The 25,117-nt window shown below is 46.9% G+C and overlaps 1 protein-coding gene across 5 annotated transcripts in view; it reads right to left on the bottom strand.

The window, feature by feature from the left end:
• Positions 1-25,117, bottom strand: part of GARNL3 (GTPase activating Rap/RanGAP domain like 3) — a 121,964-nt gene that overhangs the window by 12,284 nt on the left and 84,563 nt on the right. For all 5 annotated transcript variants that reach the window (XM_081066183.1, XM_081066182.1, XM_081066181.1 and 2 more), the window contains 11 exons: positions 23,216-23,324; positions 21,297-21,342; positions 20,361-20,467; positions 18,349-18,464; positions 16,377-16,481; positions 15,271-15,345; positions 12,073-12,184; positions 7,480-7,578; positions 7,032-7,148; positions 6,317-6,492; positions 4,448-4,606 (listed from right to left, as the gene is read on the bottom strand). In XM_081066183.1, the coding sequence (XP_080922309.1) occupies positions 4,448-4,606; positions 6,317-6,492; positions 7,032-7,148; positions 7,480-7,578; positions 12,073-12,184; positions 15,271-15,345; positions 16,377-16,481; positions 18,349-18,464; positions 20,361-20,467; positions 21,297-21,342; positions 23,216-23,324 (1,221 nt within the window). The remainder of the gene's footprint in view (positions 1-4,447; positions 4,607-6,316; positions 6,493-7,031; positions 7,149-7,479; positions 7,579-12,072; positions 12,185-15,270; positions 15,346-16,376; positions 16,482-18,348; positions 18,465-20,360; positions 20,468-21,296; positions 21,343-23,215; positions 23,325-25,117) is intronic.

Below are 25,117 nucleotides of genomic sequence, written 5' to 3'. Positions count from 1 at the left end.
CTCCAGTGGAACCCCTGCCCCTCTCCCACCTGTCATTACCTGGCACCGTACTAGGTACTGTGAGGCATACAGAAATGAATAAGGCAAGGTTTCACCACTTGAGAAAAAAAATCGGAAAAGCACACATGTACATAAAACAAGGCACCATGGGGAAATGCCACAACCAGGAGCGGTGGGAACTTCCGAGGGCTGCGAGACAACGAGGCCCAGAGGTCAAGAGCTCCGACGTGGGGGTCGCATCCCAAATAGCTCCCCCATTGCTATGGGTCATACCCCTCCCCTGTCATTGACTGCATGGCACGTATCGCTGTCCCACATTCACTGTCTGTTTGTTTACTGGCACTATCCTCCCGACTAGAATATGAGCTTCCTCGAGCAGAGGCCACGCTGCTGTGCTGTTGTATGCCCAGATCCTGACCAGGGCCTGGCATGGAGCAGGAGCAGAGTAAGTACTCACTGGACGCGCGACCGAATTAATGCAATCCCGGCTCTGTCACTTGAGAGGTGCGTGAACTTAGGCCAGTTGTTCCACCTCGCAGAATATCACTGTCTTCACTAAAACGGGAGCTAGTAAGAGCACCTACCCCTACGGGGTCTGAAGGTTCCAGGAGGTCACTCACGTGAGTACCTGGTCCCGGGCCTGGTACTTGGTTACTGCTCAAGAAATGTCAGCTGGTAGCCTTCTGTCGCTATGGACCAGCACCAGTGGGTACACATTACATTGGGACCCGTGCAGGGAACCTTCCCAGCCCCACCACTTTGACTTAGAATCACCTCTGCTTCCGTTGTCCTGGTCCTGGTCAGTTGGACGACACTTATCTCAGCCAGAGGTGTCAAGCCGTAGTGCGTATGTATGTGTCTACTTTGCCAGACTGTGAACTTCTGGAGGGGAGTGGCCAAGAGCGACCAGCTTTGTAGCCGGGACCTGAGGTGCCCTGTCATGCTTTGTGAGGCGGCTGTGGACGCCACGGCAGGCTGGGTTCAGGGGCCTGCTCTTCAGAGTCAGACAAGTTCTAGTATGCTTCTGCTAGTTACTAGCTGCGTGCTGTTGGGTAAATAAGCAAATCCTTCTTTCTGAGCGTCAGTTTCCTTCTCTGCAAAAGTGAGAAGTGAACAGTATTTTCCCCACAGATTGTTGGGAAGATGTGAGAGAAGTGCTCTGGCATAGGGCCTGGTACACAGAAGTGGTCATTCAGTGGTGGCCATGTTCTTATAGTTACGGGAGGGTTAACCTCATTGGGAAAGGTGGAACTAGGCCACCTGGGAGTTTAGAGGTGAGGCGTGTGCATGTGTTTGGGGTGGGGCGGGGAGAGGCAGGCGGCAGTGACAGTTAGAGGACGTTCAGGCAGCCTTCCAGACCAAGGTCTGTGATTGATGGCAAAGCACCAGGGAAGTAACTGACATGATGGTCCATCAGGGGACTCGCCCAGGAAACGTGCTGATGGCGGACCAGCATGGCTGTATGCAGATGAGGCTGTGTGTGGGGCAGGCAATGGGGGAGCTCTGCTCCAGCACACGGCTGACCATGGACGGAGACCACAGCTCGGACTTAACCCCTTCCCCCGCAGGCACGCCACAGCATTTCGTTCAGCCCTTTATGAACACTTAGCACAGGGAGACCCATTTCATGCTTCGATACATGTCGGTCTTTTCCCTGGGAGAGGGGCCTGGCAGGCATCAGTCTCTGCAGCACTGTTTCTTGACCAGACCGTGGAATCAACTAGAGAGCTTTTAAAAAATGTATATTCTGGATTCACGCTCCTAGAAATCCTGATATAGTAGGCCCAGCATGGGACATAAGCATTGGCTTTTTAATTTTTATTTGATTAAAAAGTTCATTTTATGGGCATCTAAAATGATAAAAGTAACACACTGTGGTTGTGAAAATTCAAAACACAGACTCGGAACAAGTGAAGCCTATACCCTGCCTGCTCCAGCCCCAGCTGAAAGAGGAAGCCACTGTAGGTCAGTGTCCCGCCTTCCACATGTGGCTCCTGTGTGATGCAGCTCCCAGCTGAGAACCTTGGAGGACTAGGGCCCAGCCAATAAGCCAGGTCCTGGTACCAGGCCTGCAGCTCCTTCCAGAAGAGACCTTTGTTTTGGGAAGGCAGCCAGGGCTGGCTGCTGGAGCTGGGGCAGTAGGTCACGGGAGGCATGCGTAAGATGAACTCAATGCTGCCTCGCAGAATGCTGCTGCGGTGCTTCTGAAGGCATTTCCGCTTTTGGGCTAGGATTGTCTTAGTCCCTGACGGGGGGTTGAGGCCTGAAATGGGAATCGAGTGGCCTGGCTGAGGAGAGAGGAGGAATGGGGGCAGGAAATTGGGCCACCCAGTCCACAGCGGTGCTGTGCGCACACAGCAGGCAGCCAGTGAATGTACCTGGAATGGCACGGAATCCCCAGGGACTTGAGGAAGGCTCACCTGTCTGACTCCTGCCTCCACTGCACTCGGGGCCTGTGCTAGAGGGAATATCTTGGTAAAAAGCCAGCCCTGATCCCACAGGCCATTTCTGCCTTAATTATTTGGAAATACATTGTTCAGGGCCTTTTCATTTCTCTCGGGCTCATCTTTCCAGTTGGACAGTAACTTCCTTGCAAAGACGAATTGCTGTCTGAGCATTTCTGCCTGTTCAGCAAACACTCCGCAGCTGCTGAGCCGCCAGAAGAAGGGCTATGCATACTGACCCACCCAGACCCAGGGAAGCGTTTAAAAATTCTTTTAAAAAACATTTCCTCTTAGAGAAAAAGCTTCGTATTTTTGTTTTAAAAAGCATATTGAAGAAAAGATGGAAAATTTTAGAATTGTTTTTCTTGGCTTTCAGAAAAACAAAACTCAGACGTTATTAAATATATATATAACAACCTGTTTTTAACCTAGTTTTTCCTGAATCTTAGAATCTTCATGAATCTTAGGACAAAAATCCACAGACACTCAAATGAATGATCAGAATATTAAATATAAGGAAATAATTATAATCACTAGAAAAAGTGGGTTAAGTCATAGGGAACTAGTTCCCAGGGAAAGCCTTGCTTGAAAAAGGACCTGACAGGTTGTGATTTTTCTGCCCCTTGGGCTGGTCATATAGACACTTTTGAAAAGCAAGAAGGGGCAAGACTGTCATTCAGAAGTCACCTGGTGGAACGATCAAAGGTGCCCAGCCACTGGGATTCAGAGGCCTTTTAAAGCTTTCTAGCCAGAATTGAGATATTCTGGTATACACCAGTGATTTTAAAACTTGTCTAAACATTACAACAACCTGGGAACCATGTAAAAATTCCAAAACCCATGCCACATTCAAGACCACCGAAATCTTGGGGGGTGGGACACGGGCAAAGGTAGCTTTTGAAGCTCCTCAGAGGACTCCAATTGTAGACAAGTGGGGGCCACAAAAATATACAGAAGAGAAACGACAGACTGACCTGTGATGGGTAACAGCTGAGGACAAGACGTCCTCCTCATTATATCTAGAATCTTCTTTTTCTATTCCTTAAAATCTTGCTCTCATGTTGTTAAGTCTTCTTGATACAATAATTAGCAATTTTGATGAATATTTATGTAGGGCATGGGCTCCTACAAGTTATGCTTTTTTATTTCTTGCAAAGCATAATGAGAAAGAATTCTGCAGTCTCTTGACCTAGCTGAATGGGGGCAGCGTCCCTGCTCTGCGGTGTCCTTGGCACTAACCGAGAGTGCTGGCACGGCACCGTGCAGTCAAGTGGCTCCGTGTTAGCAGGCCCTGCCCTGCTTCACTGCGACAAACGATAAACGGGCTGACGAGCTCTGGGGTCTGCTAAGTCAGTGTCCACGTGGAGCAGCTCCAGGGACAGGCAGGTCCCGGGTCTCCAGGTGGGGAGTGCTCACACAGTCATCTTTAGAGCTGCAGTGCAGTTTTGAGAGGGTCCTAGATTTTGTCCAAAGCCAGGCCATCACTACTCTATGCAGCGTGAGCCAGGGGCATAGACAATAGACACCCAGTGCTGGTCTGCACTTTCTCTCTCTCTTTCTGTCCCTTCTTCCTTTCCTAGTGGGCCTCTAAGGGGTGGAGACAGGGTCTGTACCCTCCCCAGACACCCAGGCCCCGAGCTGGGAGTCTGCAGGGTTACCGAGAGCTACCTCATCCTCCAAAGGCCCTCCAAGCATGCATTAACAAGCACTCTCCTTTACTTACTTACCTATATTTACCTCTTTGCCACTTCACTTCTCTTTTATGGGGAAGGATGGAATGGCAGGGAGAAGCTGAACAGAGTAAAGGGGCAGTTATATTAGGTTGCACCATTTTGACTTAAAAAATGGTGACTTTATGTGGTTCAGCCTACACAGTGTATCACATAATACTGATCTGATAAATAGTGTAGTTTAAAAGAAATCCTGATCATGGCATCTCACAGGTAGATGACACAAGTCCTAGTCTTCTTTGATCCCACCTGCCCCGGCATCTGTCCACTTACCCTGTTGGCCTCCACGTGGTGTAGCCTGAAGGTCTCCCCCGTGCTCTCGTTCACCACGTCGAACTGGTGTCGGTAAGCCACGCAGATGAGATTGTCACTCTCTTCTGTTGGCCCGTCTACTAAGGTCATCACCACAGGAGCGTCAGACAGACAGATCTCCTGTGTGGTGTAGGAGAAAGGGGTTAGGACACAGAGCTGTCGTCTTCCTTTCAAGCCTTGACTCCCTGTCCCAGCCAGAAGAGGGCGCCCCTCCCCTGGCTCCTGCAGACCCTGTGCCTGCACAGCAGGTAGCGACAGGGGCAGGGACCACATCAGACATCTCCTTCCCACAACCTGTCCTCAGGACTCAGACCTGCAAAGCGGAGAGGCCAGGAAGCAAATTTACAAAACTGATTTAACGGTGTGGTTTGCGTTAGCCCTCAGAGAATCTGGTCCTGTCCTGTGTTTTATAATAATAATAGTAGAAAAGAATAATTGCTAACTTTTATTTTTGAGAACTTAACACGGTGCCAGGCACTATTCTCACTGAACCCTCATAACAAGCTTGTGAAATAGGTAAGGCTTATCTTATTTTACAGGCGAGGAAACTGAGGCTCCAAGGTCATGTGACTTGCCTACGGTCACATAGTTTATACGTCCTAGAGCCAAGATTTGAATTCAGGAAATCTGATTTCAAAGCTCACATGCCACATAAATGTGCATGCTCTATATAAATATTCATTAAAATTGCTAGTAATTGTATTAATATTGACTCCTAGAGCAAGATTTTAACTTATTTTAATGTAACTGTTATGCTGCTCTATCCCGCTAAATGGAATATTAGCAGAAATTGATTTGCATAATTCAGGAGGTTTTAACTCGAAGCACAAATAATTTCTCGGCTTGCCCATAGGCATACTTTGCCTTAGTAGCCAACGTTTGGTATATTTCACACCTCAATGTACCATGGTTTCCAAACAGCTAGATAGATATGGTCAGATCAGGGAAGGAACTTGACCCTCAAGGAGGCTTGTCTCACAAGGTCCCACCCTAATTGAACAGCAAACCCTAGAAGCAGGGCTGCCTCGCCCACTGCTTCTCTCCCCACCCCCAAAGCCACTGTCTCCTGCCAGCGTCCTGCATTAGCCTCTTAGAGGGCTCTTATTTCCATTCTTGATGCCCTATGTGCTCCTCTGTCCAGTGGCCAGAATGATCTTCTTAAAACATGCCACTTCACCGCTTCAAACCTTCAATGGCTCCCTCTCCCACCCCCAGAGTCAAAGCCAAAGTCTCTGCAGTGGCCTGGTCCCCGTGGCCTGGTCCCCGTACATCCTGACCTTCCTGCCTGTTCCCTCCACTCCAGCCAACCCCGCCTCCTGGCTGTACCTGACCAGGGCCTGGAACGCCCTTCCCCAGATACCCTCATCACTCACTCCTATATTTCGTCTGGATCTCTGCCCAAAGGTAACCTTCTCAGAGAGGGCTTCCGGGACATCCTTTCTAGTACACGTCCTCCACATCCCTGCTCCATCACCCTTGGTTTCTTTACCCTCCTTTACTGTTATCCTCAGGACTCATACATTTGTCTGCTTATTTCTGTTACCCTGCAGCGAGCAAGCCATCTCCATGAGAAGACAGGCTTCGTTTTGTCCTCCACTGTGTCCCCAGAGCCTAGAACAGCACTGATGGGCAGTCATCAGCATGAACGAGCTGGACGGGGCAGGGAAAAGCCCCGTTTGCCTTAGTCCTCTGGCCTCGGACAACAGGAAGGGGTTTCCCTGGTGGATCAGTGACCGTGGGACAAGCCCGGAGGATGACAGACTCTGGGTGGATGGAAAGACCCGGCCTGTGACCCTTCGACCAGAACAGGGCTTTGAAGAGCAAACCCACCCTGATGTACTGGAATTCTTCAACAGGCGACTCAGACAGCGGGGGCAATAGCGAGATGCTGGCCCCCCCTCGCAGCTTGTTGTGTTTCCTCGTGATCAGGAGCAGTTTATTCCGAATGGCAACAACGATCCTCAGCTCTCTGCTGTGGTGAGTGTTAACGGCATACAGGTGGCAGCCTGGGAAGGGAAATGAGGGGTGCTGAGCATATGGCAGAGGTGGGGAGCCCCCAGGCCTGGACAATTTGGCAAGAGCTAACTAAGACCCCCGGAAATGAAGCACAACCGAGTGAAATGACTAGATGTTCCTGCCACCAAGAAAAATGGAGACTTGGCATCAAAACTGGGTTGAGTTATAGGAGAATTAAGAAAGTCACAGTCCCCGCATTGTAGTTTCTGGTCTTAGCACCATAGCCACCACATGTCATTATTAAAGCGAGGGGTGATAAGAGCTTCAGGAACCAAAGTCTAACAGACCCTTCTCATAGGTTTGCTAGCAGAGCTTAACCCACCTCCCAAACTTGGTATCCAGGCCTAGGGGGGGTTTCCTCTGGTCCAAAACATGTTTTTCTATCGTGCAAGCATCTCTCTGTTGTTTCCAAGGTGAAACCAAACCCATAAAATCAAATTCCTACTCACTTTAATTTTCAGAAAAAACTGAGCATTCTGGGAAAAGATTAATGGAACAGAAACCAGCAAAACAGGAAGAAGCAGGCCACCTTTGGTTTTCTCCAGCTTGTTTTCCCTGCAGTCACACTTGCTCCTCACGGCCTGTTTGCCCTCCATGCCCCTTTGCACAGTGCTCAGCCTGAACACAAACAGGCGGGCGTCTTTTCCTGGTAAGGCGAAGCAGACAGAGGAGGACGTGAACGGAAAAGTAGAATGACCCGAAAGAACGAAAAGGGCGGATTGTGTGGAAAAACCACTGCTAGAAGCATGAGGATTTGAGGTGACTGAGAATTCGGGAGAAACCCCACACAGCCTGTCCCCAACAATGCATTTAAGGACACCCTTCCCTCTCTCCTTCACCGTCCCCTCCTCAGAGAACCAAGGGGCCATGAAGGAGCCCTGAGCACTGGGCACCAGGAGAAAAGAGAGTTGGCATGACCTATGCAGTCAGACCCCCGTGACCTTGCCAGAGAACACCAGGCAGAGGGGGAGTACCACCTTTGTCTGCTCTGAGGATCAGAAGGTCCAAGGTCTCGAGCACATGCATCTGCTTCACTGGCACAGTTCTGTCGAACACTGGCACTGATGGAAGGTCGTCTGGAAAAGGAGACCTGGTTACCCAACACTGCAACCCAGCCCCGCTCGCCAGAACCTATAAAACGTGCCTGCAGGTGGTTCTGGACCCCAGTTCTCCCTAGGCAAGGAAGGAAGTCAGCTGCTAGAGCTTGCACGGGGGTGGACAGTAAGTTCAATCACTACTCTCTCAGCTCAGGCAGGACTGATGTTCCCTTCCCAAAGGCATTCAGAACTCCCCATAGGAGTGTAGCGGCAGGGCTCGTAAACTATAGTCTTCTCCTCAGTGTTCATCAAATAAAAGTAGCACCTCTGAACCTTTCTACTGGGGTTCTAACACCCAGCTGAAAAAAAAAAAAAGAAGAAACTCAGCCGTTTCTCCTAAGTCTTTTCTGATTTTGATGTAATTTTTTTCCAAACCTTTTTTTTTAATTGGGGAATTTTGGGGAACAGTGTGTTTTCCCATGACCCATCAGGTCCAAGATGGGTCATTATTTTCAATCTAGTTGTGGAGGGCGTGGCTCACTGGCCCATGTGGGAATCGAACCAGCGACCTTGGTGTTATGAGCACCGCGCTCTAACCAACTGAGCCACCTGGCCGCCCCTTGATATAATTTTTAAAATTGTGTATCTTAGGTTATTTTGTTTATTTCTCAAGAAAGCAAAATTAAAATTTCCTTTTGTATTTAAAATAAATACAAACATATCCTATTCGAACATCCCCTACGTCTGGATCAAGAGTAGTTTACTTACAAATTTTCACTATTTCTCCATAGAGGAATATGAAATCTTTTTAGACAAAAATAAAATAGAGACGTATCAGTTAAATTGCCAAAATAACAGGAAAAAATTAACTGTAGTGGAAAGCTCAGGAAGATGGTAGGTAAATAAATGGATGTTAAGAACATTTCCATTATATGTAGGATTTGTTTCTAAGCTTACTTCCTAGGATCTCAAATCGCTAGCAATTACTTTGCTTCTGGGGAACCCCAGGACCTACAGCGCTAAAAAGATTATAAGGCTTTCCCATAAGTAAAGGGTCTCTTGTGAATGAGGCACAGAATCAGGGCAAGACGACGAAGTCTGGGGATGGGGGAGACATTTTAGGCAGGAGAAGTGGCTGCTTGTTGCTTATTTGCACTTCCTCAGACAGTGGGTCTTCAAGTGCTCTGTGTGGGCTGGGCTTGTTTGTCTAGTTATAATTTCGGTGCCAGGGGCCCTGAGCATCTTGCCTCTTCCAGAAATGTATCTGGTTGGGAGTTCATCCCTCGTGGATGGTGCCAGAAGGGGGCAGAGACTGTTGTCCTGAAGCTTGATAATCACCTGACGAGGAGGGCCTCTCCCACTCCTCCAGGCCAGTGAGGGATCTGAATTGGTTGGAACACAGAGCCTACTAAGCTTTTACTCGACGGAGGGCTCGTCTCTAGTTCCCCACAACAATGCGGCAACTCTAAGTTGTGTGAGAGACCGTTTTCCTTCCTCTTCTACCCCAATAGGAGTTGATGCTTGGGCTCTCTCTGCTTCTGCTGGGACAGACTTGATTTTTCAAAACACGGGATTATCACTTCAGTCCCCATCATCCTATCTGACTAATAACTATGATTATTTCATTTTGTGGATGGCAGCTCACAGAGGCTGAGAGCTTCCTACTCAGCAGGCCCGAATGCTAAGTGTCGCACGTCACATAATTTAAATGTCCCAGTAACCCCTCAGGTAGGAACTTCTAACACTCCCATTTAACAGATGAGGAACCTGAGGCTCAGAGGTGCTAATAACTTGTCCAAGGTCATGTCTCGAGCATGTGGAACCCCAGTATGTGCGAGGACAAAGCCTGGACTCCTAGCCAGTGTTGGAGCCTAATGGCGTCCTGTATCCCCATGGGTAGATGGTGTTACTGGGGAAGCAACAGTACTGCCAAGAATTAGTAAGTGACAGGAGCACTTCATTTTACATTTAAAACGGGGATCCTGTGTAGCTGCCCAACTACATACAGAGTAAATCAGCATTTATTCTCCATCAGATCATTCTCAGGTGGCTGAATGGGTTGATACACAGCACAGGAAAAGAGGAAGGGGCCAGGGTATGAGAAAGTGCCATGTGGATTTAATGACAGTTTCATAACTTTTTTTTCTTTTAGTAATCTCTTTATGAAAAAACAATCCTTTAGAGCTGGCTTTTCTAAGACTGCAAAACCAAAACAAATGGTGATAGCCTGTTTGATCAGTATTTGGTCTCCCCTCAAAGTAGGTTTGGCTACACTTAGAATACAAAGGATCTTGATTTCTTAATGACCTTGGAAGGGGCAGACTCTCAAACGCTAAGTCTAATGACATTAAGCAGAGGTTAATGGGATAGAGTGAAACTCAGCCTGAAATGAAAGGAGAGATTCACTGGTGGAAACAATTCGTAATGTGATTAAGTGCAGACAAGAAAAAGATAAACAAAAAAATAACAAGAGAATTATGGCTGAAAAGCATAACAAGGAATATGAAGAAAGCCTTATGGCTTATTCTCTTTTTAGAGAAAGCAAATAGAAAGGCACCACTGCATAACCAGCCACGGAAACGATGATGTGAGTCATACATCCAAGCTGGTGGTGGGTGTCCATGGCACTACCTGGGTGAGACGACTCTCAAGTGTGGAAGAAAAGAATTGCCTGGCAAATCACAATAACCCTTACATCTGACACCTCTATTAAATTGTGGATCCATGAAGATGAAACGTTCAGAAAGGGACTTGGTAATCTTGGGTTAGATTTCACATTTTCAAAAAAATGGAAGCCAATTCAAATTGATTTCCCCCCCCTGTTTTTAGGCAAGCCTTACAAATATTCACTATGAAGCACATATTCTCTTTCCCACAAAGGCAAACCGGTGAAGTATTTAACATTCTTTTAATCACAACAACATTTTTCATACTTATTTACTCAGGACTGTATTTTTGGAAATCTGGGTTAAGGTAAAGACAATAACATCGGGAGAGTTTAATGTAATTTTAATAAAATGTAGCTGGTTTAGTGCAAAGAGCGCGGGACTGGGAACCAGTCTGGGTTCTAGTTCCAGCTGTGCCACAAACCAGCTGTGTGATCTTGGGCAAGTCACGTCGTTTCTTTAGGCTTCAGTTTCTTCATCTATAAAACTAAGAGACTAGACTAAACCTCTAAGGTGTGTGTGTGTGTGTGTGTGTGTGTGTGTATGTGTTTAAATAAATTATTTTATTTGGTTGTACTTTTCGCAAGAGCTACAGATTTTGTTACCTGTTAGTAAGTTCCCAGGGGTACAGTAAAGGTAATAGCTGCCGTTTAATAAGCTATTGCCATGTGCCCGACACGGCTTTAAGCGCTTCACATGTGCAGCAATTTAATCTCCAGATCCCCTCCTATGTCGTTATGATCACCCCCATTTTGGTCCCTTTATCAATTATCATTATTATAAACTATTTTTCAGCCACTTAAAAAAATTACCCCCACTTTAGGCCCACCTGTCTTGTCTTCCTACACAAGGCCCCTGCCACAGGACTCAGCACACAGCAGATTAGTAAATACGCTGAATCAGGGTCTGAGGAGGGAGTAATGGTCGCAGCCAAGGGTGGGAAGATACTGCAGTTTTAGGCGTTTAGGTCACTCTCACTGCCGTGGCTTTTGGGATTCTCATCAAACATCACCATGGTAACCAGAGCCTGGGCAGCCGGCTTCTGTGCCGTGGAGGATATGCCCTGGCAAGACGCTGTCTCTCTGCCTATGGCTTCCTCTGAAGCCCCAGGAGACGTTTGGTACCAGTGTTTAGCCCCTTTAATATTCATTAGGAGTCTGGAAAAATCCACAGGAGCCTCCCACAGGAAGGGACCACATGGTCCTTGAGTCAAAGTAAATCCCCACCTGAAGTTGCGCTCCCTCTGTAGCAGCCTCTCCAAGGGCATGTCTGATTGGGGCCTGACCTGTGGTGACAGGGAGCTGACGACCTCCCCAGGCAGGCTGATCCACCTGGCTGTCAAAAGGCTTGATTTTATATTGCGTTGAAATCTGTCTTCCTGTCAAAATCTTTTTGTTTTTATATCCATCGAAAATGGGTTATCTAAGAGTCTTATTGTTTGCTTTGGACACCAAGTACTTTTTGAATTAGAAACCTTGTAAAACAAAGAGCGTTGACAGACAGCATGTCCCTGAGATGAGTGGCTCTAGATAACGTGTTCTTGTCGACTGCAGGTAAAATATTGGCATCATGATAAGTACTGGCTAAAAAGAAGGTTCTTTTTGCAGGTCACTCGATATCCACAGACCACTCAGATCTGGGACAGAGAAGAACCTCTCATGTACGACTCACCCTCTGGCTTGCTATTCAGAATATATTCCCTCAGCTGGTCAGAAAACGAGGGGTTAATTTGATAAGGAAACAAAACTTCGCTAACCTCACTGCTGAGGGCACATTTATCTACAGGAAATTGACTGGCAGTCACCCATCTTAGAAGTACTATAAATCACACAAACAAAGACATTTGAAGGAGCAGCTACTCACTAACCATCCACTAGCAAGACGCCAGCGTCAGTGGAGACCAGCAAGGCCTGGCCCCAGGGATCTGCACACACGGCTTCATGAGGGAAATTACTGCAGAAACACTGGGGCTCCCAAGGCTGCGAGGTAACACAAGCATGGGTACGTAAGTGCACCAGCAAGAACACACCGCGGCCCGTCATAGGGAACTGTACAGCACACCGCCTGAAACAGCAACACAGGTCCCCGCCAAAGCCCGGGAGCTACATCGGCTCTGGACTCAGCTCCCTGTCTTAGGAAGGAAAGTCTCCTTTCAAATACGTATGCCATAGGAAGCGTTTCTGGCGTCATGCCCTGCCTCTATATGGTAAATATTCTTTGGGGGCCATCGAAGCGTTGGTAACGTTTTCTATGCAAACATTTTTCTTTAACACCTGGAAGTTGGACCAATTGGTGCCTATGTTTTGGAGAATTCACATTAGTTCATCATAAAAGCAAGTCCCACAGATTCCTGTGTTGCTGATTCAGCAAAATTATTAAACCATGCACAGTGCAAAGAAGTTGAGACTTAACAGGAAAATGCTTATTGACCCATTCAAGGTTACAAAATCTTTTAAAAAATCACATCTGTTTGTAGGAATACAACAAGTAGCGCCGACAAAACTTACTCATGTTCCCCTGCATGGCATAGTCATACCATGTGAACGTTTGCCCTGAGTTTCCATTTCACTTCAGGCAGAGAGACTTAGCCCCCCTCACACTGCCTCAGAGCTGAGTGTGGACGCCTGGAGTCACGGGCATTGTTTAGCAGGTTCTTAGTCCCATCAGAATTGTGGACATTTTCAACAGAACCGTTACCTTCTCTCCAAAGCACGTGGTTTGGCCATAAAAGACAAAGAAGTTTTTGGAGATTCTCAGGGACAAACTGAAGTCTTACCTCTCCACTTTCATGCTCAATCAGACGTCCCACTGGGGTTGTGTGTATTCACGGAGGTGTGTTTGTGCACACTGAGTGAATGCATACTCTGAGGTCCCCTTCAAGGGTGTCATTTGGGATGAGGGCAAATACTATGTGTATTATCGCTCTCTTAGAAAAGTATGTTCTCCCTTTGAGAAACCCACACGCCTCAAAATGAGTATTCTAATTGCTAAGATGAGGCTTGGACTGTTCTGAAAAGATCACATAGGGAATGTGAAGACATTTTCATAAAAGGGCTACACAGTGCAGGTTTAATTGGAATGGCATTTCCCCAAGAAGACTTCTGGAAATTCTGAGTTTGTGACTTACAGGAGCACATGAGAAAGCAAAGCCAACGTAAATGTCAATTGGGAGACAGACATAGACATCAATCAGAGCATTAGGTAAGACCGAGATGGGAAAACCGACTCTTCATCACACAATCTTCTCTGACCCGAGGACACAAGTTGAGAACCTTATGCAGAACAGGGGTTCTTCACCCTGGAGATCTAAAGACCCTCGTAGAGGACCCATTGGGGGCCTAAGGAGGCCTGTGAAACCCTGAAATTGTATTCAAAATGCGATATGTACCATTTGGACATTTTAATGCGTGTGTGTGTGTGTGTGTGTGTGTGTGTGTCCGTTGCTTTCAGGAGTTCTCAAAGGGGCTGGGGACTCCATGACGAGAGGACATCATGAAGTGTCAGAGAGAGGAACTGAGACCTGGCCCACAAGGCTCTGGCCTGAGGGCTAACGGCGTTGCCACTGTACTGGATTCCCTTCTGCCATGTGAGGTGCTCCGTGCAGATTCTCCAGGGCGAGAATATGTTCCTCGGCCCTTCCCACCTAAGCGCAGGACTCTTAACTTCCTCCCTCTAAGCACATCAACACAGCTCATGAAATGATGGTGCCCAGGAGGTTGACAAAGCCCATTCTTTGGAAACAAAACAGTCTTGGGAGCAGCACGGGGGACTCTGGCCTTGGCTGAGCCAAGTGCACACCAGGCCATAGGGCCTCGAGAGCAGTGTCTCTCCAAGGACAGCCTGTGGCCCACTGGGAGGTTATGAACTGATTCCCTGAATGGAAAAGCTTTCTTTGTTGTTCATTGGTGAGCAAGTCACCATTCCACAGACCTCTATTTTTCTGTACAGCTAAGAATTTCTTATAAAGAAGGTTATTAAACCTTACTGGAATTTGGCATTTATACAGTTCTTGGCAACACTGCAAATTTTATTCACATGAACAAGCAGACAGTGGGAATTTCTGCAACTTTGGACAAGATGCTTTGCCATCAGTCTGGTCTTAAATTGGTTGGGTTTTTTATTTTTTTTTAGCATCGATTGTATCTTGAGCTCATCATTTTCCTGAAAACAGACTTCAAAGTGTGTAGGGTCTGCAATTCGGATAAAAGTCATCTATACCCTTACCACTAAAGTCAATGCATTCATAATTCTGTTGCTTTTTATAGGACACTTCTCTAGTGACGTGCTGTGAATTTGTTCCATTTAATTTTTACATATTCTGAACGTAGACGTAATTAAGTACATAAGGCGTTGCTTTACAAAACAAAATCATGCAAATCGTAAGTTCATACTGCAACTTGTTTATTATTTTTTTCCTATTCTCTTCTTGATTACCACCTAGTTCTTTTTCCATAAAAAGTGGAAAAGAGAAGTAGGTACACAGGCCACAGAAATTTTTGGCTGGCTGAACGAACTGTCCAGTAAGCACTGGTTTCTCTTAGCATCACCTGGGAACCTGTTAGAAATGCAGATTCTCAGGCCCTGCCCCAGACCTCCTGCATCAGAAACTCACTCACACGAAAGCCCGAGAAGCTCGAAACTGCCCCAGGGCCTTGCTGTTTCGAGTGTGCCTATGTTCAGTAGAACAGGCACCACATGAGCGCTTGTTAGCAATGCAGGACCCTGACCCTGCCCCAGAGCTGCTGGATCAGAACATGCACTGGGTTAGGATGTCCAGGCCATCGGGAAACACACAAGGCCCAGGGAGCGCTGCTGGATCCAGTCTGCCTGACCAGGCCCGGTCCAGCAGCTCTGCTCCATGTAAGCGTGAAAAGGCATGTGCATGGTATGGAAATAGGGAGGTTGTCACTAAATGCTACCCAGCTCATCTGGGGCTTCCCACGAGGGCTGTGCGGTAGACAAGCTCTTCTTCCTCCTGCCCCGCAAAACTCTCTCCAAGAATCTGAGTAACTTCACTGAAGACAAAGGACATTCACAATTGAACTCGAAAGTATCATCAACTCACCTCTTTTTTACAGATCCCTGAAGTCACCAAGCTGGACGGAGCGTCCCCTCTCACAATGGATTTCAGTTTCAGCGCCTTACAGGAAAGAGATCTCCTTTAAAGTTTGTTTTCAGGCAGCAAAAGAACAGCAAGATCAACAAGTATGACTTGAAAAAGTTTTAATAAAACAGGAGTATTTCAGACTAAAGTTTCAGATTCCCACAGTGCTTCATCACTGAAGATAAGGATGGAGTCAGCCTGATATGGTGAAGCCCTAATAACAATGTCCTAACCCAAGTGACCCCTTGGCATTGTCATTTCAACCAATCAATATACCAATACTGAGATTTCCAAGTGAAAACAGTTCCCAGGTCCTTCCTGAAACTTGACGAATCAGAGTCTCTGAAAGTAGAGTTGGGGTATCTTTAACCAAGGACCAACATTGGGGGGCCCTTGTCATAGTGCTGGGGAAACAGTGATCTTTGCCTCAAAGCAATCCTTGGTCACCTTGCTTAGCTCCAGTTTCAAGTCAGAAGCTTATCTGTAGCTGGCAGCTCTCCTCCTCCTCCCTGTTGTGACGTGGGTTCAAGGCAGAAAGCTGTGTCACCTCCCGGAACTGAGAACTACAAATGTTGTGTGGGGCAAGGCAAAGCGGGAGTGATTTCTTCCAACATCTGGAATGAGGTGATGAGTGGGAGCCGCCAAATTGTGACGACAGCTTCCAAGCAGTCGGGTGGAAATTCAGGTCCTCTGCGAGGGCACTGCCACTCTGTGCTTACTCCTGCCAGGTCGGGCTTCACGATGCTTTTCCCAGCTTGGCTCCCCACCCTTCAGAGAATTCCCAGGAGGCAGGCAACTGGGACGTGAGCCCTCGACAGGAGGGAGCCCAGCCTGGGCCCGGTGGCCTCCTGCTTCCTGCCTCTTCTCCAGAGTGCTTTCCTCGCACTCACGCCTGCAGAGAACTACACCTACACACTTATCCAGAACCTCACGACAATTCTAAGAGGAATGACTGCGCTCCCGCAGGAATGCGCAAACCAAAAGTGTCTGCAGGGGGGCCATCTGGCTTGGATGGAAGGGACTCACAACGACTGGGCTTGCACAAAAGGTTTCAGGATAAAACCCACCTGCCCTATTCTAACAAACTCTGCCTGGCGGGCCTCCTCTTTCTTCCGTGCCGACTTGGGTGATTCTGGTAAGACATCACTAAAAGACCGTCTATTAAGCATGTTCTAAAAACAGAAAAACAAGTTATGAGTTCCACAAATGGTTGTCAGTCTCATTCTTTGTCTTCTCTGAGTGCATAAACCTATTTTCCTGAATGGTCCTATGTCTACCTCCCGTATTCATTCCCTCAGTAAGCGGCTATGGAGGACCACTCAGGTGGCAAGGTCTGCGCTAGATGCCAGGGCCAGAAGAGTCAGCAGGTGGGCAGCCAGCGCCGTGAGATGGCTGAAAGCCTGGGCTTTGCAATGAAGCAAACCAGCAGCTCCAACACTTCCATCTTCCTCAGGTGTGAGGAGCCACTGCGCTGCACAGCTGGAGGGGGTGGGGCAGTCTCATTGAGTGGCCCCCCTGGAGCACCATGCATTGAATTCTTCGCAAATGGCACCCCTGGAGCTGTGCAACTCTGTGGCCCTCTGGATAACTCTGGGCGAGTGACTTGTTAATTTCTGAGTCTCGGTGTCTTTGTGTGGTTGCTACCTGTCTCCTGTGTGGGTCATGGGCACGACATGAGGAAATACACGTAAGGGGCATAGCACAGTGCTTGGCACATACTCAGTAAAGGTGAGTTCTCTCCCAGACCAGTCAGAGAATTGGGCACACTCATCAGTCAGCAAGTATTGACTGAGCACTTGCTCTTCTGCCAGGTTTGGGGAATGTGACAGACGTAATCTCTGTTCTCGTGGAGCACAGGGTCTTCCGGAGGAGACAGATTAAGCCACAGATTCCCTGATTGGCACAGGAGATCATCTCTACGGAGGGGAAGTACGAAGTACGAAGAGCACCCGAGAGCACTTCACAGGGGTTTGGCTTCACCTGGGGGTCGGGGAAGGCCTGCCTCAGGCTGCGATACTTCAGCTGGGACCTTAAGGACACCGTAAACTCATCCTGGTACCTCTCTGCGCCCTGCCCTGACCTTAGGGGAGAAAGGAACTGCAGATTACTGGTTGCTCTTCAGGGCCCTGGGGTTAGTCTGGCCTAGTCCCTGCCAGTGGCTGGGGTGTACTGACCAGCCGGAAGCCAAGTGCTGCCCACACAGGGCTGGCGGTCACTGTGCTGAAGGGAAGGGACTCGCTCATTTTGATATTCCTCGTCTCCCCTGGGCAAGCTCCCGAAACCTGATGCAACGTTTATTTACAGACATCACTAGAAATTCCCTTTGCTGCAGTTTATGAACTCACAGATTCTAGAGGAGCCAGCCCACTTGTTCTGTCTTCCTTGTTAACTGTGGGGAGTACTTCTAAATGATGATTTTACTCTGCATTAACGAGTCCCTGACATCTGGTGATCTCACACCGAGTTTGGACGCCCCCAGAGAACCCGGGTGTCCTAAGGGGCACTGAGCTCCCCAGTAGAGGTGCCGGGTCTCACCAGTGTGGATACACCTTCAGCCCAGGACATGTCTGGCACAAAGTGGATTTCCATGAAATGTAAATGCTTTGTTTCAGTACCTGATTAAGGGGCTGGCCAGGAAATCTCCAGAGACCTTACAAAGCACCTAGTCTCTCTCCACAATCCCCACTTTGCCTGTCCTCTGGCTTGGTGGCACTGGTAATGCTGAGTGGTACCACGGAGGACAGCCGCCCCCCAGAAGCACTCTCCAACGCTCCAGGGGTTCCTGATTGACATCATGCCCGCAGCCTGCACCTCGACGTCCACAGGCCCTGGTTTTATGAAAATCCTGTTCCTATGTATGGACAGTCAACATCCCTTCTTGTCGTGGTAACCAGAGGACATCAGCCATAGTGGCCGCAGTCCTGTGTTGACAACAACGGTCAAGGTGAAGCCTATGCTCTTCTAACCAGGACTCATTGCTAGGACTTGTGTTCTCAACTCAGACCCCAGAAGGAAAGAGGACCGTGGATCCAGGGTTACCTTATGCAGATCTGGCATCAAATCCTGGTATAAAGATCGAATCAACATATCCAGAGTACGTCGGCGTTTCTGGGCAAATGTGGGCGTTTCCAAAGTGGCTTTTTCACCATTAATTACTAAAATAAATCAAATTTTAAAGGGAGTTACAAATATTAACATTAACAAGGAAACGCTTCATAGTGAACACCATCCACTTTGCTAATATGGTATTAGCAAAGATAGATATTACCCTTCCTTTATGGAAGAACACTTAAAAACTCTCTGCATTTCCCTATGCAAGTCGATAGTCCATAGGTTTGTCTATTTTACCTTTCAGGTTGGACTGCAAGTTTCCTGAGCAGAGGGTACATCTAATTACTTAAAGACTGAGTACACACCTAACCTGCCCCCATCCACCATTCCACCCATCCACCCCCCCATTTGTTCACTGATCCATCCATCTACCCAATCACTCATTCACCCATCCATTTATCCACCATCCATCCATCCATCCATCCATCCATCCATCCATCCATCCATCCATCCATCCATCCTTCCACCCATCCAACATGGGCCAAACCACCAGAATACCATTCAAATGGGATTAAATATATATATTTACATATTTTCTGCATATTGTTAGAAAAATTAACAATTGCTTGAGTACTGAGATTCTTAGCCTAATGGAGTTTCTTCCGGGAAAAGAAGCTTGTGGTTTAATGGACTACTGACACTGAGAGTCATAAAGTAGAATGTCCAGTTACACATTAGAGTACAGAACAAAAAGTGTACAATAGAAGTTAGGAAACTGAAGTCAAGATAGTTATGGGTTTAAATCCCAGCTGTGCTGCTATGTGAGCATTTTAAAGCAAACTATTTAGCTTCTCGGGGCCTCAATTTTCTACCTCGTAAAATGGATATAACTGTATTTCCTTATAAGGGTCATTGTAAGTTTTTAAATGACATAATACACTGAAAGAGTTAGCCCAGTGCTAGGGACACCAAACTAAATAAACTAGCTGTTATTAACTATTATTTTTCGCACACAGAGGGCCAAAGGAAGGACAGTGTTTATCGACTGAAAAATGAATTTCTTGGGGACAGGCATTTCCTGGTGGCATCTGTGTTCTGGGGTCAAGCTGGGTTTATTCGTGGCAAGACATTGCTTAAGGAATTTAAACTATGCATGTCTATTATTTTCTCTAGCATGTGTATTATTTTCGCTAGCATGTGTATTATTTTCTCTAATGGGAATTTTTTGCTTGAGGATATTTTCTCCTTAGTAGCCCATAAACATCAATTTTAAATAACTTGTTTTGACCGAATCAAGGGCAAAGGTCACAATTTCTCTTGAAATGCCATTTCCTGTTATCTTGGCATTTTCCCACCTGTCCCACCACCTCCCTCCTGTTACATCCACTTTGCAATTCAAAGAGACTTCTAACCCTTGGTTTCTACCTTCTCACTCCCTCCTGGTCCTTCCTGGCTCCAGGCTCTGTTTCTTTTAACATGCCTTTCTCATAACCTTTAGCTTCGTGTTCTCCCACTACGATCGATCGCTCTGCAAATCTTCCACTGTGGATCAACTGAGCCCTTCATTTGCTTTCACCCCAACCCTCTGGGTGCTGAAGAAGGTCACCCTGTTGACTGGCTGGCTCTATTGAAATCAACGGGTTCCATTAATAACTTGAGTCCTTTGTGTTGCTGAGTGGTCGCTCATCCATGGTTAAAGGACTACAAGCTAGTAGTGGTCCCTTGCCTCCTATTGGCACTCCATGAAGGCTGCTTACCTCCTGGGCCCCAGGTTTCGAGACCCTTTCTTGAAGGTGCATAGGATGGTAGGTACAGATGAGGACTCTCGGGAAAACCTACTCAACACTACCAGAAAACTGAACACGTTTCATGTGAAGAATTAACATGCAATGGAATCAATGCATAAATGATGATATTTTTTTATACAGCATTTCGGGAGAATTTGAAGAAGTGTATTCTGATGCAGAACACGTGGCAAAATATTTCAAAATAGAACTTACATTTCACTAGCAAAAAGTCCCTGAATTCCTGGTGGTCTGTAAACACCGGCGGGGATGGCAAGGGTGGGCCAAAGAGTGGTACGCTTTCTTCTGAAAATATTTTCAGCCTACGTAGAGAATATTTCAGGATTACTTGGTTTTTCTTCAGAGATCACCCCGATATTTGGAACCTTAAATTGGTCCAGTTGCCTATGTGATGTGTTAGGAATATTCATTCCACAGAAGGGGCCTTCTCTGGGCTGCCAGAGCCCCGGCCCCCATGCAGGTCTCCTTTGTGTTTTAGGATAGAGACCAAGTCTTCCTGCATCCTTTGTGGGTCCACCCCCCAGCCGTGGGCAAGGTCAGACACCCCAGGAATGGCAGTGAAAGCCACCACCGAGTACCCACTGCATACCAGGCAGCACACTGGTATTCTGAGATGGCATTGAGATGGATACTGCCCAGGTAGTATCATGACCTTCATTCTACAGTCGAGGCCTGAGGCTTGAAGAAGATAAACACTTTTTTCAAAGCCTCAAAGTTAATTAAGTGACAGAGTTGGGATCCCAACCCAAATCTACTTGGCTCAAAGTTCGTACTCCTTTCACAACATCATGATACCTCTTAACAGATTAGTTTTTGAGAACAAAAGGATAAACAGGAAGGATAAAACCGAGGAAAGGGGGTACTCTGGTCAAGATAAAAAATATCAACTTTGTGTCTATTGTAGAGTCCAGTAAAATTCCAAACTACCTCTGACCCTGGGGCTACTGCACAGAGCCACGCTATAGGGAAAAGTTTTTCCAGAAGAGATGGTGGCCTTGAGGAAAGTTCTACAAGGTGAGGACACATCAAATGAATTAAGAAATATCTCTATCAAGAGTCTTATAAAATTAATGCCAAATGAACAAGTAAACATGAGAATTAGAACAAGCAATCGAGACCGTCATTACTTACCTGTAGTTGTCATTTTGTTGGTCATACCTCACTAAGGCAAAAATATCTGCGGTGATGGTTAAGGAAATGAATCAACAACCCCGGTGGTCACCGTCAGTGGCTTGTGCTTTGAAAACGCCTTGCGCAGAATCATCCTAGATCTGCCCTTTGTGTCAGGGCACCTGTCACCCTTAGGCTGAGATGAAACCTGGATTTCTCTGAAAGAGACAGCCCAGGAAGACATTGGTTCAACCTCTGTGTTCATCCTTTGGGGAAAGGGCTAAATCTCCAATCTGTCAGAAAAGCAATATAAATAAAACTATTAAGAAAACTAAGCAGCTAACCAAGCAAAAAGAGCAATTCCCCCGCCTGGAAATACAAATATCCCGACAGGAAATGAGTCATAGGTTTCATCTTATACATTAGGAAGAGAAAAGCTATTTAAGTGTTTCTACCATACACCTACCCTCTGTCAACTTCTGGCTTTGGTAGACCAAACAAACCAAAACAAATCAATGTGGCTGCTGGCTGCCTTGGAGTAGAATCAACTTTTCTTGTGTCAGGCATGCTGGGTTAAAACAGTTCCACACCTCCAGCCAGCTTTTCCTCCTTTTTACCATTCCTCCTCTCCTATCATTTCCCAGCCACAGCTTTCCTTAGCTAGGGCTCAAAAGCCATCGATTCCTCAAAGTGTTTCCATATCTAGACTCATTGGAAGGAATCTGCATTAACTATCTGCTTGGGCCTTTCCAGACACAGATGTGCCAAGCTCCAAATCTAAACTATATAATTAAAGGAAATTCTAAAAATAATGACTACCCCTCGGTCACTAAGTGTCACCTCCCTCCCCCTCCAGCATTGTATCTGGAGAAGTTTTCTGTTCTACAAGAACAGCTCCAGTAAGAGGGGAGGAAATACTAGCCCTAAATCCCAGTGAACAGAGAAAGACAGCTCTTAATAAGCAGGGATGGGAGCAAAAGCAACTCTTGTTAATGTGTAGGCGCATATCTCTTTGCTGTCCTGCTCTCATGGAAGAAATCTGGCAGTTTTCAACTTTTGAAAACTTCCATGCTATATTGTTAGGTTTCAATGAACAAGTGAAAATATGGAGAGCAACCTACTTCCCGATGCAATGAGTCATAAGGATTCTGTCCCCCAACATTTTCACCCGAGTCTCCAGGGACCACGAACAACTAGACCAGACTTTATTCTGAAAATGCCTCTTAGTTGCCTTTTGCTGATTATGTGCAGCCGGTAGAGACCCCACCTTTGGGTTTCACTGTCATGGCGTGTGACCCAGAGCAACAGAGCTGCAGCTGGGTATCCATTGGGCTGGCCAGTTCATGTCCCATGCCCGTCTGAGTGAGCTAAGCTTGGATGTTACAGAGAATTTTAGCAGAACCTGCCGGCAATGTGAGCTAAACGGAGACTAGAAGAAGCAGAACGGAAGCAAAATATGATTAATTCTACAATTCCTCCAATCTCAAGAGAAGGCGGTGCTGCAGCTATTACTAGTGCAAAGAATCAACAAAGAAACATTATTTTGGCTTTTTAGCTTTACTGGCAAGTTTTTATAACTAAAGCAAATTTCTCAGTGGATTCACTACCTATGTTCTTCTAATTCTTTTCTTATCGATGGATGGTAGGAAATTTCCCTCATTTCACAGACTACCTGAGGAAAGGGAGGATATTTCAGAAATCAAGAATTCTCTGGGAATTAATCCATCCATTATTTCAATGGATGGAGAGAGAAGAGGGAACAATGCTGAGGAAAAAAAAAATCCCAAAAGGGGTTTTTGAAGAGAAAAGCACCTAAGAATCTAGCAATGCAAAACAATTATAACAAGCACATCAATTATAACATTTGGTTTAAGTGTTAAGTCCAGTGAGGCTGACCAATAGCTCACTAAACTGGAACGTCTCACAAAGGCCCAGGATACGTGTAAAATGGGAGCGGATCATGGAAGGCTTAAAGGCCGGAGAAGGTTCCTCTCCTTCCTGGAACACAATGGTGACGATATCGTTTCCTATGTGACGCTTCCTCTCCACCTGGATGTAAGCATAAATAATATCACTGAGAAAGTCACTCAGACGGGGCACGTCCACAGTTAAAACACTAACACAGTATGACCTAGCACAACGATCAGAGAGCCCGGAACTTCAGTTACCTTTGACCTCTTGCCTCCCACATTTTATCAGCCGTCTGTCTCCTGGCTCTTCTACCCATCTCTGCCACTCCGCTCCCAGTTCAGGCCCATGTTGCGCAAGCCTTACAGAAGGCTTCTGACTAGCCTACTTGCCTCCATTCTCTCCCTCTTTGCTGCTCTGATTGTGTTCACCTCTACTCCTACTTTCTCTCCTTAGCCTCACATTCAAGGCCCCCAAATAAGAGGTATTACATCAGAATTCCCTGCGGATGGGGCTCAAACATGTATATTTTTAGCAGTGCCTGAGCCAGTTCTGAAGCACATACTCGGTGAAAACAATGGCACTATCTAATCTAACCCCAGGTGACCTTTCCAAAAAGATCTCTTAGACTTGTGGTCAGCAATATGAATGGCCAGACAGGAAATATTTTCGGCTGTGAAGATTGTATTATCTCTTTGCCACCATGCAGCTCTGCCGCTGCAGTTCAAAAGCAGCGATGGATAACACATAAATGAGTGGGCATACCTGTGTTCTAGTAACACACTTTATGTAACAAAACAGGCAGTCCTGAGTTTGGCCCAGTGAGTCCGGAGTTTTGAGGCAAGGTCTGGCTGGAGATGTAAATTTGGGTCATCATTGAAATATACAAGCTATTTAAAGCCACGAGACTGGATGAGATCATCGAGGGAGTGAACGAATGTCGGAAGAAAAGAGAAAAGGACCAAGAACGGAGCCTGGGGCATGGCAATGCACAAAGTGTGCCCACAGTCAAAGAGCTGGTTCACGGCAGAGCTAGGATTTGGCCCAGATCTGGCTGATCACAGAGCCTTTCCTCCAGGACCAGATGCTGCCGTCAGGGTGTGGAGTGCTGGGAGACCAGAAGGTGTTAGTGGGGCTGGACATCATGGGATGTGGGGAAGAAACCGAGGCTGCAGAGAGGCAAAGCTCAACACCCCCTCCCTTTATGGTTTGATAGGTGATGGAGGGAGGGGGGAGATGGAAGAAGTTACTGTCATAGCAGAACCTACAGCATCTTTGTGAGTTTGTTGCTTTACATCAGATTTGTGATGTAGACCGCTCCATTAGTGTTCTAGGTCAAAAAACCACGAGGATGTTATGAGGCAGCGTAGCCTCTGACTTTCTGACTGTTACCTGAAGCCCCCAAGAGACCACACAGGTTACAGAGAGAGGTTCCCAATGAGGGGTCCTTCTCTCCTCCCCCATCAGGCCCTGCTAAGGTTCACTATCATTCTGTATTTCTCTGTCTCTCTTCCCACCTACAACATCTTCCTGGTAACAGAGACAAGCTTATAGTTTTGATTTTCTTCACATCTACGGATGCTGGGCATGTGGAGGCCTCACGCATCACTCGGGAACCAGCCAAGATGTTAAGAACACCAGGGCCCATCTGGGAACACGTCCTCGCTTCTGGTGAGTGCTGTGGCGCCTTAATATGCTAACAGCCCCCTCAGGAGATAAAGTTAAAGGCTTTTGAGTTGGGCAAAGGCTGAACTGGCGCACGCATTCTTCCCGCCTCTCTGGCTAACACTGCTTCCGGCACAGGCCATGGGCAGGGTTGGTGAATATACAGGGTTGAAAAGGTTGGAGTTGGGGGAGGAGGAGGATTGTAAGATATTTCAATGAAAGTTTTATGATGTTATTATTGAGATGTAAGGGGGCAATACAGTTTATGA

This window comes from Rhinolophus hipposideros (assembly GCF_964194185.1).
Source record: "Rhinolophus hipposideros genome assembly, chromosome: 11".
Classification (NCBI taxonomy): Eukaryota; Metazoa; Chordata; class Mammalia; order Chiroptera; family Rhinolophidae; genus Rhinolophus; species Rhinolophus hipposideros.
Note: the sequence above shows the minus strand (reverse complement) of the source record. Positions and strands in the feature narration are given on the sequence as shown.